The sequence below is a fragment of the Papio anubis genome, chromosome 5, assembly GCF_008728515.1.
Source record: "Papio anubis isolate 15944 chromosome 5, Panubis1.0, whole genome shotgun sequence".
NCBI classification, from domain to species: domain Eukaryota; kingdom Metazoa; phylum Chordata; class Mammalia; order Primates; family Cercopithecidae; genus Papio; species Papio anubis.
In genome coordinates this window covers 101,111,599-101,129,683 of record NC_044980.1, presented here as the reverse complement: position 1 = coordinate 101,129,683, position 18,085 = coordinate 101,111,599, and the positions used below count along the sequence as shown (strand labels likewise).

General features: G+C 40.1%; 1 protein-coding gene across 5 annotated transcripts in view; it reads left to right on the top strand.

Annotated features, from left to right (window-relative positions):
• Positions 1 to 229: 229 nt before the first annotated feature.
• FBXL17 (F-box and leucine rich repeat protein 17) overlaps positions 230 to 18,085 on the top strand; it is a 539,707-nt gene continuing 521,851 nt past the window's right edge. For all 5 annotated transcript variants that reach the window (XM_003899972.5, XM_031666765.1, XM_031666766.1 and 2 more), the window contains exons 1-3: positions 230 to 1,683; positions 14,686 to 14,808; positions 17,655 to 17,912. In XM_003899972.5, coding sequence (XP_003900021.1) covers positions 685 to 1,683; positions 14,686 to 14,808; positions 17,655 to 17,912 — 1,380 coding nt within the window. In that variant the 5' untranslated portion in view covers positions 230 to 684. The remainder of the gene's footprint in view (positions 1,684 to 14,685; positions 14,809 to 17,654; positions 17,913 to 18,085) is intronic.

The window sequence follows — 18,085 nt, the reverse complement described above, 5'->3', positions numbered from 1 at the left end:
AGCTGGCTCGGAAGTGTCTCCTCCCGCCTTAGAAAGCGGCGCACGCCCAGCAGCTTCGGAAAAACCTTAGGCGGCTGGAGGGAGGGGCGCGCGCCGCACCCCGCGAGCCCAGAGCTCCATACCCTAGCCGGCCGGCTTCTTCCCGTTGTGCCGTGTGGCTGCCGTTCCGGGTGAGCAGCGGGCGCTGGCGTCCCCGACACGAGCGCGCCACCGCAACTGGCTCCGCCCCCTGCCGGAACGGGCCGCGCGTTCCTGCGGCTCCGAGCAGAGTCGCGGGCGCGCGCGCCGGCGGCAGATCCGCAGTTAAAATGGTCCAAGCGGGACCCGGCCTTGCCCCCGCTGCCGCGCTGACTGACTGAGCCGGCTGGCCGGGCCCGGACTGGTCACCTAGCCGGCAGGCTCGCTCGCTCGCTCACTCCCTCGCGTCCCCAAAGCTCGCGCCCATCGTTCTCCCGGCTTCCCTGGGCAAAGCATGTAGCCCCCGTCGGGCACTCCGGCGGCCCGCAGCTGACGCCCACCCCCCACCGTCGCGTGTGTGCCCGTGTGTGCGTGTGTGTGCGCAGGGAGGGCGACCCCGCCGCGGGCCGGGGGCCGAGCCAGCGAGCGGCCTGCCCCGCTGCCAGGAGCCCGCCTCTCTGGGTCTCCCTCCCTCCCGTCCCGGTCCCCCTCCTCGGGGTCTTCTATATGGGCCACCTTCTCTCGAAGGAGCCGCGTAACCGCCCGAGCCAGAAGAGGCCTCGCTGTTGCAGTTGGTGCCGCCGCCGGCGCCCTCTCCTCAGGCTGCCCCGCCGGACCCCAGCCAAGGTGCCCCCTCAACCGGCGGCACCCCGGAGCCGGGACTGCTTCTTCCGCGGGCCCTGCATGCTCTGCTTCATCGTGCACAGTCCCGGCGCGCCCGCCCCCGCCGGCCCAGAGGAGGAGCCGCCGCTCTCGCCGCCGCCGCCGCCGCGGGACGGGGCCTACGCTGCCGCCTCCTCCTCCCAGCACCTGGCGCGGCGCTACGCGGCCCTGGCCGCCGAGGACTGCGCCGCTGCCGCCCGCCGCTTCCTGCTATCCTCGGCCGCCGCCGCCGCAGCCGCTGCCGCCTCGGCTTCGTCGCCCGCCTCCTGCTGCAAAGAGTTGGGGCTGGCTGCGGCCGCCGCCTGGGAGCAGCAGGGCCGAAGTCTCTTCCTGGCCAGCTTGGGGCCGGTGCGCTTCCTGGGGCCGCCCGCTGCCGTGCAGCTCTTCCGGGGGCCGACACCGCAGCCGGCCGAGCCCCTTACGCCCCCCGAAATGGTGTGCAAGCGGAAGGGGGCCGGGGTCCCAGCCTGCACCCCCTGCAAGCAGCCCCGCTGCGGCGGCGGGGGCTGCGGCGGCGGCGGCGGCGGTGGTGGTGGGGGAGGGCCTGCGGGGGGAGGCGCTTCGCCGCCCCGACCCCCCGACGCCGGCTGCTGCCAGGGCCCGGAGCAGCACCCGCAGCCGCTCTGCCCCCCGCCCTCTTCTCCCACCTCCGAAGGTGCCCCTACCGAAGCTGGCGGGGACGCTGTCCGAGCCGGGGGCACCGCCCCCTCGTCCGCCCAGCAGCAGCATGAATGTGGCGACGCGGACTGTCGGGAGCCCCCCGAAAACCCCTGCGACTGTCACAGGGAGCCGTCCCCCGAAACCCCAGACATCAACCAGCTGCCGCCGTCCATCCTGCTCAAGGTGGGTCTGGGCGAGAGGCGCAGGGATGTTTGCTTTCCCCCACCCTCGGCCCCCGCCTCTGAGGCTTTCTCTCTCCTCCCCCTAAACGCGGAGGAGGGGGGTTCCCTGACAGTCTAGGGACGTCCGAAGGGGAGACTGGGAAGCCAGTGGGGCCTCTGCGTATGACCTATTTTTTGAAGTAGGAGCACTTGGAGTCTACTGAATGTCTTTTAATAGCTTGACTCTGTAACCCACCATTCAGGGTTCAGCTATTATTAGAATCCCAACCCAGTCGTTTAGAAACTTCGCAGGTATTCTATGGAAAAGAAAAAAAAAAAATTGGGAAATTTATACTTAGTGGGTAAAGGCTTTGCGTATTAGTATTTGAAGGTCTTCAAACATTACTTTTATGTTTGATGACTGGTAGTTAATGTCAAACAGTTATTATTGAGCATTTACCATAATCAGGCACTGCACCAGAACTTTATATATATAATATCCCATTTATTCCTCCAGTTAAAGCTGCGAGATAAATACTGTTACTATCTTTATTTTATACTAGAAGAAACTGATTTCTCCGTGCTGTGGGCCACTGTTTACAGTAGTGAGTCAGGCAGAAGTGGCCTTTGCTCCTGTGGAGCTGAGTCTAGTGGGGCTTGAAGTGGTCGAATGACTTGTGCAAGGTCACATACAGAAAGTAAAGGGCAGATCTAGGTCTTGAATGAGGGAATTTAAGACCACCTGACTTAAAAACCCCTTTGTTTATGCTATGTTGTAATGCCCTTCTACAGTTTAGCCTTTGCATAAAAGCATGCAGATTACCAGAGGTAAGCACAGATGTATTTTTTGTTGGGAAATGGGTGAGTACAGGTAGGTGTCCTATATGAACTTTGTGTCATTTTCAACTATCAAGGATATTTTGCAGTTTTGTCAATGCTAGTGACAAACTTTAGTTACATAATAGAGTTTTTCTTAAGTTATTAACTTTTTTCCTCTTTTTCTGTCTTCTCCCACCCTACCCTATCTGGAGCTTAATAAATATAAACCATTTTCATTGTGGATGATACTAGAGACTATCCATAAATAATCTTGATAAGAATTTGGCTACTTTTACCGTTACTGAAGTAACTGTCAGTAATTACAATTGTTATTGTCACCAATATAGTTTCTGTGACTAGACTTTTTGCATATTTACAGTACTGTGTGTTTGGGTCTTTTTTACTGTGATATTAATGTTCTTGTGAATGATACAGCAAGAAGGTGGGAAAACTTACATTTCCTTGTGTCAAAATGTAATGATCTAATTCTTATGGAGGTCTACTTGTTGAAAGAGTAATTCCCTACTCTTTGTGTGCAGAGGTGCATTTTAGGACAAAGGGAACTTTCTTGAGTCCTTTAAATCACTGGATGATATGGATAAATAAAATATCAACAAATATTTGGTATAGAAATTTGATTGCTCTCTTCTTATTTGGCAAATAAGACTGTTTCAAAATGAACCAAAACAAAGCCAGGTACCTTCTACTTTTTTACTTAAACCATTATTTCATGAGGTAAAAAACATTTTAATGCCAAGAAAAAAAAAGGGGGACATGGGCTCATAATAAAGAGAAACTCTAATAGAATAAAATAAACTTATTCTATTAATACCGCATTGTTCTTTTTCATATTTTTTCCTGAGGATTGTTGAAAACTTTGTCTAAAGGACATATGGGAATTACCATGGACTTGCCCTATTGTGTGTATTTGGACATGTTATGTAGATTTCCATTCCTTGTATTAGAAAACTCTAATAAAGATTCTCTGTCTGAGTCTGATGGTCCTAGTGGTATTCAGCACGAAGTGAGTTGTACTATCTGGGATGAATTGAATTAGTGATTGTTCAGTGTCTGCCAACCCCAGTTTTTGGGTGCAGAGACTCTGGATTCATAGTCTTGTTGAATGCTCTCTCTCCTTTAAGTGCAGTGCCTGGCATATAGTAGCACTCAGTAAATACTTACGAACGAATGTATGATCAGGTGTTTGGAGTCTGGGCTCTGAGACTCAGGGTGAATATGCCACACCACGAAGAGATATTTCTAAGCAATGTCCATATTCTGACTGGAGTTACTGTTTGAGCCATGGTAGAGCCATGTGGTGGTGAAAGAGTTCTAGCTCTGCTGGTAGGGACTGGAGTTGTTTGACTTGGAGCAGAGAAGACTTAAGGAGCTATGACCATTTTTCTTTTCTAATATTAGAAGGGTTGTTGCATAGAGAGGCACAAGTCCATCATCGCTATTGGAAAACATTCTTAGAAATTACACCCTTTTCTCCTGGTAGTGAGTCAATAGCTATTATAATTGTATTGCTTTTGCTTTATTTTTTATGCTATGAAGTTACTATAGCTGTAAAAACAAACAAACAAAAAAAACAAACGAGGCCGGTAGAATTTGGGAGAGAAATGTGAGAATGTTTAAGAATTTAAAGGATTTTTTTTTGGGAAAGCTACCATACTTGCCTTTTTTTTTTTTTTTAATGGCGGAGGAGAAAAACTAAATGATGTGTTGCATCATAGACTGATTTTTGGCTCAATATCAGTAAGGATGTTTTTCTTTTGTGTAGGTTAATAAATATTACCTGCTTTAAAGCAGTGAAAAATGCATTTTAATAGTTTCTTTAAAAAGTTGTTTAGCTTTGCCAAAATATCCTGTTTTATGCTTATTACCCACATCTTAAATTTCTTCACTTGGATAAACCAAATCTGGATTTAGTCAATGGCCTGTGGTTTATAACAGCCATACCACTTTTACAAAAAAGATAACAGCTAAAGTCAGGCATGTTTCAGACAAGATGCTACTTGGTTCCAGTGACCATGCCCTACATGTTGATTGTTAACTGACAAATTAGCCCTTTAAGACCGCATAGTCCTTTAACCTTAAAAATATGATCTAGGCCTCCTAAATTTTTATTTTCTCATTTATAAAATGAGGAGGACGGGCATAAAAATATTCACAAGAAATGTACTTTCACCTGTGGCTGCATGAAGAGTTTGGTGAATCCTTTCCACACACAAAAAAGTATAAAACTGGCAAAATTGCCCAAAACTATTTGAACTCTGGAAATCAACCAAAAGCAAAGAAAAACACGGAGAAACATTTATTCTTAGGAAAACTGTTAGAGCTTCAGGTAAGAATAGTGCAAGTCTACAGCATTCTCATGTAGGCTTCTAATGTGACCTCCTGTCCCAGCACTTTTGGCAAGAACTGTAGTTTGGAAAACCAGCAGCTTTGCTGCCAGCGAGTTGATTCAATTTGGGGCAATGAATAAAAACCTTTGTCGATAAAATGTACTGAACTTGGTAGGGAAAAAGAACGAAAAACCATGTATTTGCTCCTTTAAGGTTGTAGTGCCAGTTGGGGTGAGTGGAAGACATTAAAAGGCAGACCCTGGAAATGAGAGAACCGTAAAGGGATGACCACTCCACATATCCTGGCATATTGTGGAACTATGCACATGTGTAGGGGAGACCTGAGGTTTTCTAACTGAAAGCAAGGGCCAAGGCAGATGAGAATTCTCTAAGCTTTGAATGTGCCCTTCTTAACCCACACACAGATTGAAGAGCAGGCTCAAGCTGTTTGAGCATATCTTTGGCATATTCATAGCTAAAAACTAAGCTGTTCAAACACAGGATGACTCCCTAGAAAGCCAGGCTAAAATATATATATGTGAATTAAAATCTGAACAGAGGTAGTCACACTGCCCAGAACACAGATTCCACAGTTTAGGGCCAGACATGCTAAAAGGCTTAGAAATATACAATTCTGCACTGGCGGCCAGGCGTGGTGGCTCACACCTGTAATCTCAGCTTGAACCTGCGAGGTAGAGATTGCAGTGAGCCGAGATCATGCCGCTTCACTCCAGCCTGGCAACGGGGTGAGACTCCGTCTCAAAAAAAAAGAAAAAAAGAAAAAAATATATACACTGGCTGTGTCATCCAAAATGTCCAGTTTCTAACAAAAAATTTTAAGACACATAAAAGAGACCCATACTGAGGGAAAAAGAAGGCAGTTAATAGAAACTGACTCTGAGTGAGCCTAGAGATTAGACTGAGCAAAGACTTCAAACTGCTATTATAAACATGGTAAAAGAAAGGAAACATTATTTAAATAATTACAGGAGAATATGATGACATTGACCCAACAAATTGGAAATCTCAATAAACAAATGAGAGCTTTAAAAAAAGTTTTATTCTTTTTGATGCTATTATAAATGGAAGTGCTTTCTTAATTTCATCTTCAGATGATTCATTGCTAGTATATAAAAATATTTGTGGCTGGGTGCGGTGGCTCATGCCTGTAATCCCAGCACTTTGGGAGGCCAAGGTGGGTGGATCACGAGGTCAGGAGATCGAGACCATCCTCGCTAACATGCTGAAACCCCATCTCTACTAAAAAAACAAAAAAATTAGCCGGGCGTAGTGGTGGGTGCCTGTAGTCCCAGCTACTTGGGAGACTGAGGCAGGAGAATGGCGTGAACCCGGGAAGCGGAGCTTGCAGTGAGCCGAGATTGTGCAACTGCACTCCAGCCTGGGCGACAGAGTGAGACTCCGTCTCAAAAAAAAAAAAAAATTGCTTATTAGTTCTAACATTAATTTTTGTGTTTATTCTCTGGGATTTTCTCTATATAAGATCATGAAATCTGTGAATATAGGATGTTTTAATTCCAGTTCCCCAATCTGGATGCCTTTTATTTATATTCCATGTCTAATTGCCTTGGCCAGAATCTCCAGTACAGTGTTGCGTAGAAGTCGTGATGCCTACATCCTTCTTTTGTTTCCAATTTTGGGGAAAAACTTTTAGTCTTTTACCGTTAAGTATAATGATTTAGGGGTTTTGGGTAGATGCTGTTTCTCAGGTTGAGGAAGTGTTCTTTTATTCCCATATTTCTGAATGTTTTAATCAAGAAAGGGTGTTGGATTTTGTCCAGTGCTTTTTCTTGAATCAATTGAGATGATCTTTTTTTTTTAAACCTTTATTCTATTAATATGGTGTGTTACATGGGTTTTTTTCATATGTTGAACCATCCTTGCATTCCAAGGGATAAATCCTACTTGGTCATGGTGTATAACCCTTTTACTATACTGTGGATTTAGTTTCCTTATATTTTATTGAAGATTTTCACATCTGTATTCATAAGGGACATTGGTCTGTAGTTTTTTGAGATTTCTTTGCCTCGCTTTGGTATCAGAATATGCTGGCCTTATAGGATGAGTTAGGAAGTGTTATCCCATCCTCTCATTTTTTGGAAGAATTTAAGATAGATTGGTTTTCATTCTGATTTAAGCATATTACTAGTGAAGCTATCTGGTCCTTGTCTTTTCTTTGTTGTAAGTTTTTTGTTTTTTATTACATATTCCATCTTTTTACTTGTTGTACATCCATTCAGATTTTCTGTTTCTTTTGAGTCAGTTTTTATAGTTTATATTCTAGGAATTCGTCATCTATTTCATCAATTTGGCAGCACACAATTACAGTATTCTCTTATAATTGTGTACTTTTTGTAAGGTTGGTATTAATGTTCCCATTTTTATACATGATTTTAAAATTTGAATCTCTCTTTATTCTTAGTCTAGCCAAAATTTTGTGTGTGTGTGTGTGTGTGTGTGTGTGTGTGTGCGCAGGGTCTCTGTCACCCAGGCTTGAGTGCAGTGACGTGATCATAGCTTATAGCTATGTAAATGGAAGTGCAGCCTTAAACTCCTGGGCTCAAGTGGCTTTCCCTCCTCTCAGCCTCCTGAGTAGCTGGGTCCACAGGCATGCTGGCGCATGCCTGGTTAATTTCTTAAATAATTTTTGTAGAGACAGGGTCTTGCTGTGTTTTCCAGACTGATCTCAAACTCCTGGCTTCAAGCAGTCCTCCCACTTTGTCTTCCCAAAGTGCTGGGATTATAGGTGTGAACCATTGTGCTTGGCCTGATCATGTTAAAGAATAAACTTTTGGTTTTGTTGATCATCTGTTATTTTTCTAGTCTATATTTCATTTGTATTAGCTCTATTTTTTCCCCTTGTTTCTGCTTGGTTTGTGTTGAGTTTTTTCAATAGTTTCTTAAGGTAGAAGTTTAGGTTGCCAATTCAAGATCTTTCTTCTTTTTATGTGTGGTTACTTGTATCTGTATCCCATATATTTTGCTATATGTTTTTGTTTTCATTAATTTCAAATTATTTTCAATTTTCTTTATTAGTTCTTCTTACTTGTTGATTGTTAAAATTTTCATGTATTTGTGAAATTTCCAGATTTCCTCCTGTTAGTGATTTCCCCTCCTCTTCCCTCCCCTCCCTTCTCCTCTTTTCTTTCATTTTTTGAAACAGAGTCTCTGTATCACCCAGGCTGGAGTGCAGTGGCGTGATCATGGCTCACTGCAACCTCTGCCTTCTGGGCTCAAGTAGTCCTCCCACCTCAACCTCTCTAGTACCTTGGATTACAGGTGTGCGTGCCACCACGCCCACCTAATTTTTGTATTTTTTTTTGTAGAAATAAGAGTTTTGCCATGTTGCCCAGGCTGGTCTTAAACTCCTGGGCTCAAGTGATCTGTTTCCCTCGGCCTCCCAAAATGCTGGAATTATAGGCCTGAGCTGCCGTTCCTGGCCTCTGTTACTGATGTCCAATTTCCTTTCATTGTCATTGGAAAAGATACTTTGTATGAGCTTAATATTTTAAAATTTGTTGAGACTTGACTTGTAGTGTAGTATTTTAGACTTCGGTCTTTGAGAATGTTTTTACACACTTCAGAAGAATGTGTATTCTGTTTTGTGTAGTGTTCTAGAGATATCTGATAGGCCCAGTTTAAGTTTTGTTCAGGTATTCATTTTACTTCTTCATCTCTTGTCTGGTTATTCTGTCCATTATTAAAAGTTGTGTGTTGCGGTCTCCAAGCATTAATGCAGAACTCTTTTTATTTTTTTTTTCTTTTCAATTCTGTCAGTTTTTGCTATATGTATTGTTCCATGCTTTTACTCTCAATCTGTATATAGTTTTGGATCTAAAGTGAGTCTCTTGTAAACAGTTTATAATTGGATTGTGTTTTTAAGTTTCATCCTGTCATTCATTGTGTCTTTCTTTTTGAGACAGGGTCTCAGTCTGTTGTCCAGGCTGGAATGCAGTGGCATAATCACAACTCACTGCAGCCTCGACCTCCTGGGCTCAAGCTATTCTCCAACCTCAGCCTCCCATGTAGCTGAGACCATAGGTGCATACCACCATGCCTGGTTAATTTTGTCATTTTTTTTTTTTTTTTTTTGTGGAGATAGGGTCTTGCTATGTTGCCCAGGCTGGTCTTGAACTCCTGGGCTCAAGTGATCCACTCAACACAGCCTCCCAAAAGTGCTAGGATTGCAGGTGTGAGCCGCTGTGCCTGGCCTTGGCCCTATGTGTCTTAACTGGAAAGTTTAGCCCGTTTACATTTAGTGTAATTAGTGATAAGGAAATGCATTTACTATTTTATTGTTTGTTTTCTCTATGTCTTATATATTATTTGTCAATTCCTCTGATGCTGTTCTTTATGTCAGGTATTTTCTAGTGTACCATTTTGATCCCCTTCTCATATGTACATATAATTCTCACATTATATAAATAAATGTAACATATCTAAATATATTAATATAAATCAAAAGTATAAATATGTTAATATATTTAAATATGTTATATAAATAATCTATAACTCTAAAGTATAAATATATTAATATATTTAAATATATTATCTTTATATAATGTGGGAATTATATGTATATATGAGAATTACATATATAAATAATTATATGTGTATTTCATAGTATTTGCCCTGGGGGTTGTAATTAACACTATATATTATAACAATTTAGTTTGAATTAATACCAGTTTAGTTTCAGTGGTATATAAAAGCTTTGCTCCTGTATTTGTTGTTACTGACACAAGTTACAGCTTTATGTATTTTGTGCCAATCAATATGGATTCATAATTACTGTTTTATGTAGTCTTTTAAATCATATAGCAAAGAGGAGGCATTACAAACCAAAGACACATTAATATGCACTTTTATGTCTACCTATGTAAATACCAACAATTACTGGTGTCCTTTATTTGTTTTGTGATTTTAAGCCACTGTCTGATGCCCTTACATTTCAGCCTGATGGACTCTTGATAGCATTTCTTTTAGGGGAAGTCTACCAGTCACAGACTTCCTCAGTTTTTGTTTATCTGGAAAGATCTTAATTTTGCCTTTATTTTTAAAGGGTTGTTTTACCAGATAGAGGATTCTTGGTTGACAGTTTCCTTTCAGCATTTTGAATATGTTATCCCACTGCCTTCTGGTCTCCAATGTTTCCGGTGAAATATCAGTTGTTAATCGTATTGAGTGTCCTTTTCATGAGTTGCATTTTTCTTGCTGCTTTCAGGGTTCTCTCAGTTTTTGTCTTTCAACAATTTGATTATGATGCATCTTGATGTGGATCTTTTTGCATTTATCCTGCTTGGAATTCATTGAGTTTATGAGCTAGATTAATGTCTTTCATCAGATTTGGAAAGTTTTAGCCATTATTTCTTCAAATATTTAAGCTCTTTCACTCTCTCTTCTTCTGTGACTCCAATTATATGCATGTTTGGTGGTGTTCCACAGATATGTTCATTTTCCTTCAGTCCACAGACTCGGTAATTTTCATTTTAATTTTAATTGACCTATTTTTAGGTTTGCTGATTCTTTCTTCTTTAGAGGTTCAAGGGATTTTGATGCTTCTCAAGAAAGAGATATGATTATAAGAGGTGGTAACACACAGCAAGCTTCATTTGGTGGCAGTTGGACAGGATTCCATGAGAGGAAAATTCCTTTACAGCATGAAGCTGTGCAGAGACTTACAGTGAGGTAGACCACCACCCAGAAGGGGAGAAGGGCAAGGCAACCCTTGTGGGGTACAGGAGAATTGGAGAGCAGGCTTACCTGTCTGGGTGATGTCACTCAGCAGCATGGTGGGATGTGTAAAAAATTGAGTTTGGTACTAGCGGGCTCTTGAGCTAATGAGTCTCATCCTTCAGTGATGAAATAACCTAAGGACCAATACACAGAGGTCATCTTTGGCTCATTTATATAACACTTCTGCTTGCTCTAATCTGTTTAATCTCTGTGGTGAATTTTTAAATGTCAGTGATTGTATAATTTAGTTCTAGAATTCTTATTTGATTTATTTTCATAATTTCTACTTTTTATTAGTATTCTCTATTTGGTGAGACGTTTCTACTTGGTTCTCATAATTTCCTTTAGTTCTTGGTCCGCAATTTTCTTTAAGTCTGTAAGCATGTCTTAAATTGTTGTCTTTGTCTAGTAAGTCCAACGTCTGGGTTTCCTCATGGGCAGTTTCTTTTCATTTCCTTTTTTCTTGTGAATGGACCAGCAAACTGTGGCCCTTCACAGGCCAAATCCACTGTCAGTTTTTGTAAATCATGTTTTATTGGCACATAGTTGTACACATTCATTTATGTTTTGTGTGCCAATAAAAGTTTATTTGGTTATCTGGCTAGAAAGATGGAGTGTCTCTGAGAGATACAGCCACCTGTGCTGCTGTGTGGTTTTGCATAACTGGAGCTGCTTTTATGATAAAATTAAGAAACAGTAGTGGGGATTCCTTGCTTACTTATTGCTTACTTATTACTTATTCCTTGCTTACTTATTGGTGAGTCCTCTTCACCAATTCTTTTGGCCAGAATGGTGGGTTTACTTTTGGGGTCTGTATTGCAGCTCTGCTACTGCCATAGCATTTGAGACATAGCCAATAGGGAGAAAAGAGAAAAGGAGAAGAAAGGAAAACCAAAAATCAAGATTCTTCTCACATTCTCTGTCTTGCAGAGGCCCATTTTCCTGGTCCTTTGTCCAGAAAGATAGCTTTTTCTCTGAATTTTTGTTGATATTTACCTCCTATGCATTTCTGTACAGGGCCACCCTGAATTCCATGCTAGGGGATTAAAGGGGGAAACAAAAAAAAAAACCCCAGGAAACTCATCTCTGTTATTGGCCATTCTTCAAATTTTGGTACCCTTCCACAATCCGTCACTAACTTTTTAGAGTTTTGAGGTAATTGCTTTTAGTATATTGTTCAGAAATTTCAGTTGTAATGTCTGCAAGTGAAAGGCTGTAGTGGGCTTAATACATGTTTGCTGGCATGGGAGACAAATTTGCTAGTGACTTTTATGGTTTTTTTTTTTTTTTTTGAGACGAAGTCTTGCTCTGTTGCACAGGCTGGAATGCAATGGTACGATCTTGGCTCACTGCAACCTCCACCTTCCAGGTTCAAATGGTACTCCTGCCTTAGCCTCCTGAATAGCTGGGACTACAGGCACGCGCCACCATGTCTGGCTAATTTTTGTATTTTTAGTAGAGACGGGGTTTCACCATTTTGGCCAGGCTGGTCTTGAACTCATGACTTCATGGTCCACCGGCCTCGGCCTCCCAATGGGATTACAGGCGTGAGCCACCATGCCCGGCCACTTTTATGATATTCTGTACTTCTCACTAGACATGTTGGAGGAAAAGCTGGTTGTGAAGGGAACAGGCAGTCGTTTTCCCAAGGCCCAAGATTTAAACATAGTAGAGATTCTAGCTTATATGTTTACAACTTTTGTCCATATAGAGGTACGTTGTTTCGGTCATAATTATAATTGAAATCATTTATGTATTACAACAAATCCTTGACTAATAGCCTTTAGTTCAACATCATTTTGTTATAATGTTGATGAGAGAAAAAAAAAAAAACAATTCCTAGCCGGGCCCACTGTCTGTGTAGAGTTTGCATGTTCTCCCCATGCCTGCACATGTTTTCTCTGGGTACTCTGATTTGGTTTCTTCCCACATCGCAAAGCTGTGTACATTAGGTTGTGTATAAGGTGTGCATATGTCTAGATGGTACTGGTATGAGTGAGTGTAGGTGTGCCCTGTGGTGCATTGGTGCCCTGTCCATTATTAGTTCCTACTTTGTGCCCTGACCGCTGGTCACCTGCAACCCTGAACTGGAATAATTGGGTAAATAATGATCTTGTTTTTATTAATTTTTTTAAATGTATAGCTCACATTTATTTCAGTGTTTAATCTTATTTAACAATTCCTTTAAATTAATATCTTTTATATTCAGTTTTATTTGATTGCCTCAAAAGTATCTTCTTAGAGTTGGTTCAATTCTGGTTGTCAGTGTGGCCCACACATGGTATTTGTTGATATAGCTTTTAATTTTCCAAGATTTGTTTTGGCCCTCATCCTGACCCTAATCATCTTTTTATGATGTAACTTTTAAAAATTATTTTTTAGAGTAGATGTTATTTTGGAATAATTTTATTTTTATTGTATATAGTTAAAATATATGTTTTGACATGGAATACTTTTAGATTTATAGAAAAATTGCAATGATAGTACAGAGATTTCCTCTGTATTCCTTACCTAGTGTTGATGAAAGCAGTCAAACTCTGTAAAATATTTGAAGAGATTTACTCTGAGCCACATGTGAGTGATCAGTGGCCTGTGACACAGTCCTCAGGAGATCTTGAGAACATGTGCCCAAGGTGGTTGGGCACAACCTAGTTTTGTACATTTTAGGGAGACACGAGACATAAGACATACATTGGTTCGGTCCAGAAAGGAGGGACAGACTCAAAGTCAGGGCTTCCAGGTTATAGGTAGTTAAAAGATAAAAGGTTGCATTCTTTTGGGTCTTTTATCAGCCTTTCGCTGAATACATAATTTACACCTGAGGGGGTGTAGAGGCATAATCACTTTTGCCTTAGTCTGACTCAGAGAACCTGCATTTTAATAGAAACAGTCTGGCAGAGGAAGCAATCAGATATGCATTTGTCTCAGGTGAGCAGAGGAATGAGCGTGTTCTGTCTTCATTTGTCCCACATCTGTGAAGAGAAGCTATCAATTTACGTGGTCAGGGTGAAATTCAACAGAATTGCTTTAGGGTCAAGATCTTGAGGTCCACAGAGAATTTCCTTGTGGTCAAATTGTGAGGGAAGTACGTAGCTTTTTTTTTTTTTTTAAATCCTTGTAGCTATCTTATTTAGGAATAAAATGGGAGGCAGGCTTGCCTGATGCAGTTCCCACCTTGACTTTTGTCTTTGGCTTAGCGATTTTGGGGTCCCGAGACTTATTTTCCTTTCATACCTGTTTGCTTTCCCTGATTTTATTTTCTTCTGACACTGTGGTACATTTGCCAAAACTATGAAATCAGCATTGGTACATTACTATTAGTTAAACTCCAGTCTTTATGTGGTTTCACCAGTTTTTCCATTAATGTCTTTTTCTGTGCCAAGGATCTAACTGGGTACCATTAGTTGTCATTCTTTCTTAGTTTCCTCTGGACTGTGATACTTTCTGTCTTTTTTTTTTTTGTTTTTCATGACCTTGAATTTTTTGAGGAGTTTTGATTCAGTATTTTGTAGAATGTCCCACATTTGGTATATATATTTTCTTTATTATTAGATTGGGGTTATGAATATTTTGGAAAAGATACCATAAAGGTTAAGTACCTTTCTTATGATTTACTTTTGTTTTTCTTTTTTTCTTAAATCATATATGAAAAGTTCTCGTGGCTCCAAGGTCAAACTGTGAAACTTCAGAGTAATCTCAAGTTTATCATTCTTTCTTCCCTAGTCTTTTTTCCCTTCCCAGAAAGGTAAATAGTTTTTTTTTTTTTTTTAAATTAGTTTTTGGTTTATGCTTTCAATTCTTTGTTGTTGTTGTTGTTTTTTAAATATAAACAAATACAAAGATGTACATGAACACACATGTCAGTACATGCCTGTTCTCTTCCCCTCGTCTTCTTACAGAAAAGATAACATCAGTTCGTTTTTAGCTCCTATATCATAGTTTCTCTTTAAAGTGGTCTCTTTCAGTGACTTACAGTAATGGCCAGTTTTATTCAAGAAGGTTTTCTTTTTAAAAAGTTAACTTTTTCTAACTATAATAGAAACCTTTTCCTGTGCCTTGAAAATGTTTAGCACATATTACATGGTACCATTTTTTATTCACAGATATTTTCCAATTTGTCACTGGACGAGCGTTGCCTTTCTGCATCATTGGTTTGCAAGTACTGGCGTGACCTTTGTTTAGACTTCCAGTTTTGGAAGCAGCTGGATCTTAGTAGTCGTCAGCAGGTATGGAATTGAATTCTAAGTAACAGTCATATGACCTACTCAAAAAATATCTTTATTCCTCTTCAGAAATCTTTACTTTCTTCTTGTTTTTTAAGATAGTTCAAATGACTATAATCTACAGCTTCATGCTTTTGTAGTTTTTTGTGTATATGATTTCAAGTTAAAGCTAGATTCTCATAGTAAACAAGATGGTTTTTCATGTAGATTGGTAATTTAGGGTTGCTTTTTAATTCTTTTTGTCTTTGTCTTTTTTCATTACCTTTTCAAAAAGTTATTAAACTTCTTTCTGTGGGAGATCATATTACAAATAGTTTAATAGTAGAAAATGATGGCAAACATTTCTGTAGCACTGCCTCTGTGCTGTGTACTGTTCTAAGGACTTTATACATATTAATTCATTTGATCCACCCAACAACTCTGTGAGTATATACTATTATTTTTTTCTGGTTTACAGATGAAGAAATGGAAGTAAAATGGGCTACGATAACCTTTTTTTTTTTCCTTAACTTTCCTTTTGGTGGACTTTCTACTCTTCCTGTTGCTTAGCTGCCTAATGTGTTTTATAGGGGCACAAATTAGGAAAAAAGAGTTTGTGGTGTTTATTGCAAACAGTTTTTTTTGGACTTGTTAGATTCCATTTTTAAAACTTGATGACATTTGGCATTAGAAGTTTGTAAAAATATCAATAAGAATAGCATTTTATTGAAGTACTAAACCTGGTCTAAGTTCTGCCGTGGTATATTACTACTGGTGTGCTGATAAATGTTTAGCAACTGGCTTTAAAAAAAGCCCTGATTTGTAATATTTGCCAATTTCTATTACATAAAAACTCCCACCATGACCAGTGTCAAGCTACATGTTATGCCATTGAATGCAGATTTGGAAAGAGGGGCACACTATAAACTCTTGTGAGTTGCTACGAGCCAGCTCCAGCACACTGGTAGTGTATGTGTTTGTGTGTGTGTAACACACACTTTAACCCAGTTAAGCAAGCTCACAAGGATTTGTGTATAAGTTGTTCCCTTTCTGTTTTTCTGCTTCATTGGTAAGAGATTAAAACAATTAAGATAATTGTTATTTACCTGCTTGGGTTCATGATATTTATGTCCAAGGAAAATGGTGAGGGAGTTAGTTGTGGGCAGTAGAATGGAGAGCAGATATGTGTAAAGCAATCTATTGACTTGCTGCATCATTGCTCTTGAATGTTTGAGTTATTTATTATGAACTCAGACTAAGAATAGCTTCCTCTTCCACCCCCAACCCCCTCCCCACCCAGCCCGCTGCTGGTAGTAAGGTGTGGAGATGAAAAAGTAAAAAATAAAAGCAGAGGTATGTCAGAGTTTTAACTTTTCTGAGAACTGTGTTTATGTTGTTTCCAACAAGTGTAAACAAAGATAGTTTTATCTTTGGCTCTTACTCCAAGTGCTGCTTAACAGTGTAGTTCTTTCCTTCTATTCTACATTTCATTTGCGTTTTCTGTCTCCTTTATTTTTACTGAAAGGACTTGAATAACGTTAACTTTGTTTTGTATTTTGGAAATGTGATTGGTCACAGAATATGTATAGGCTAGTTTTAAAACAAAAATTCAGATGACCATCTGAATTTTTCACTAGATGAATTGAGTCTTCTGTGAAAAGCTTTTTGATGTGGACATTTCTATATAGTCTTTGGTGTTTTGATATGCAAAATAGTGTATTTTCTAACCTATGAATTATATGTGAGGTACTGTTTCTCATAGAAACAGTAAAAGATTTAAAAACTTATGTGCTGTGGTATCATCTGATATCAAGTATAAAAGTAAAGATTCATATAACATTATTACTGATGTATACTGTTTCATGGGTTACAAATGGAAAGTGAAACATTGAAAATCTCAATATAGTTTTGTTTGTGGTGAGTTTTTGCTGAATTTGAATTTTCCCACTAAGGATAGATTTTTAGGCTTTTAATGAAATGAATACATATCCTTTGTTGGTATCTTCTGATACCACTTCTGACATCAAGTATGTGGAGTTTTTCCACACTAACAAATAATTTTCTGACACTAACTGGTTGTACAACAATTTAATTCAGCTAACTCCCAGAGGTATCATTGAGTTTAAGGGCTCAGTCCCACAAGACTAGCCACACTTCAGATGTCAGTTGCAAGTCCCAGAAGCCACCTGAACTTCTCACTGACAAATTATAAACTTGTGAGTTCCCTTAATTTCTTTCTCGGTTTTGATAGTTAGCCACAACTATTCACAGAATTGTGGAAAATACTTATTATATTTACTGGCTTATTATAAAAGATACAGCATATAGCTTAGGGCCAGCCAACTGGAAGAGATGCAGAAGGCAGGGTATGGAATATACCTCCCTCTCAGCACTGTGATGTGTTTACCATCTGAATCTCTGTCATTTGAGTTTCTATAACCCAATTTCCAGCTTCCGTCCTCTCCTGTAAGTAGTGCTGAAAGTAATCACCCTTTAATCAAGGGTTTAGTTTTTCTGGTAAACAGTCCCCATCCTGAAGCCATCTAGGCGTCCCACTCTAAGTCACTTCATTAGTATGAACTCAGGTATGGTCTAAAGGGCTTGTTATGAGTAACTAAAGAAATTCTATTGCTTAGGAGATTCCAAGAGTTTTGGGAAATCTGTGGCAAGAATTTGGAACAAAGACCAAATACAATATTTTTATTATACCAAATTCTTGTTATGCTTCAATATTAAGATGGTTTCTCTTTTGATTGTATTGTTCATGCTGTAATCTAATTAGTATATTGTTTATTGTGGAACATTTAAAGAATGGAAAATAAATTTTTGTTTTTAGCAAAAGTTTAAATTTATTACTTTTTCTCTTCCAGGTCACTGATGAATTATTGGAAAAAATTGCATCAAGAAGTCAGAATATAATTGAAATCAACATTTCTGATTGTCGCAGTATGTCTGATACTGGCGTATGTGTTCTAGCATTTAAATGTCCTGGACTTCTTAGGTATACAGCCTACAGGTGTAAACAACTTTCTGACACCTCTATTATTGCGGTTGCCTCTCACTGTCCTTTACTTCAGAAAGTGCATGTAGGCAACCAGGACAAACTTACTGATGAAGGACTCAAGCAGGTAAATTTTAGCATTTATAAAGTGATTTTACTTGAATTAATTCAAAATGTTTTCTAGCAACAACATTTTAAATGGTTATGTTAAAAATAATTCCCAGAGACTCAAGTGAGTCATCTTTTTTACCTATTAATGAGTATTTGTTTAGATTAGTTAACTAGAGTGCCGTGGTTATA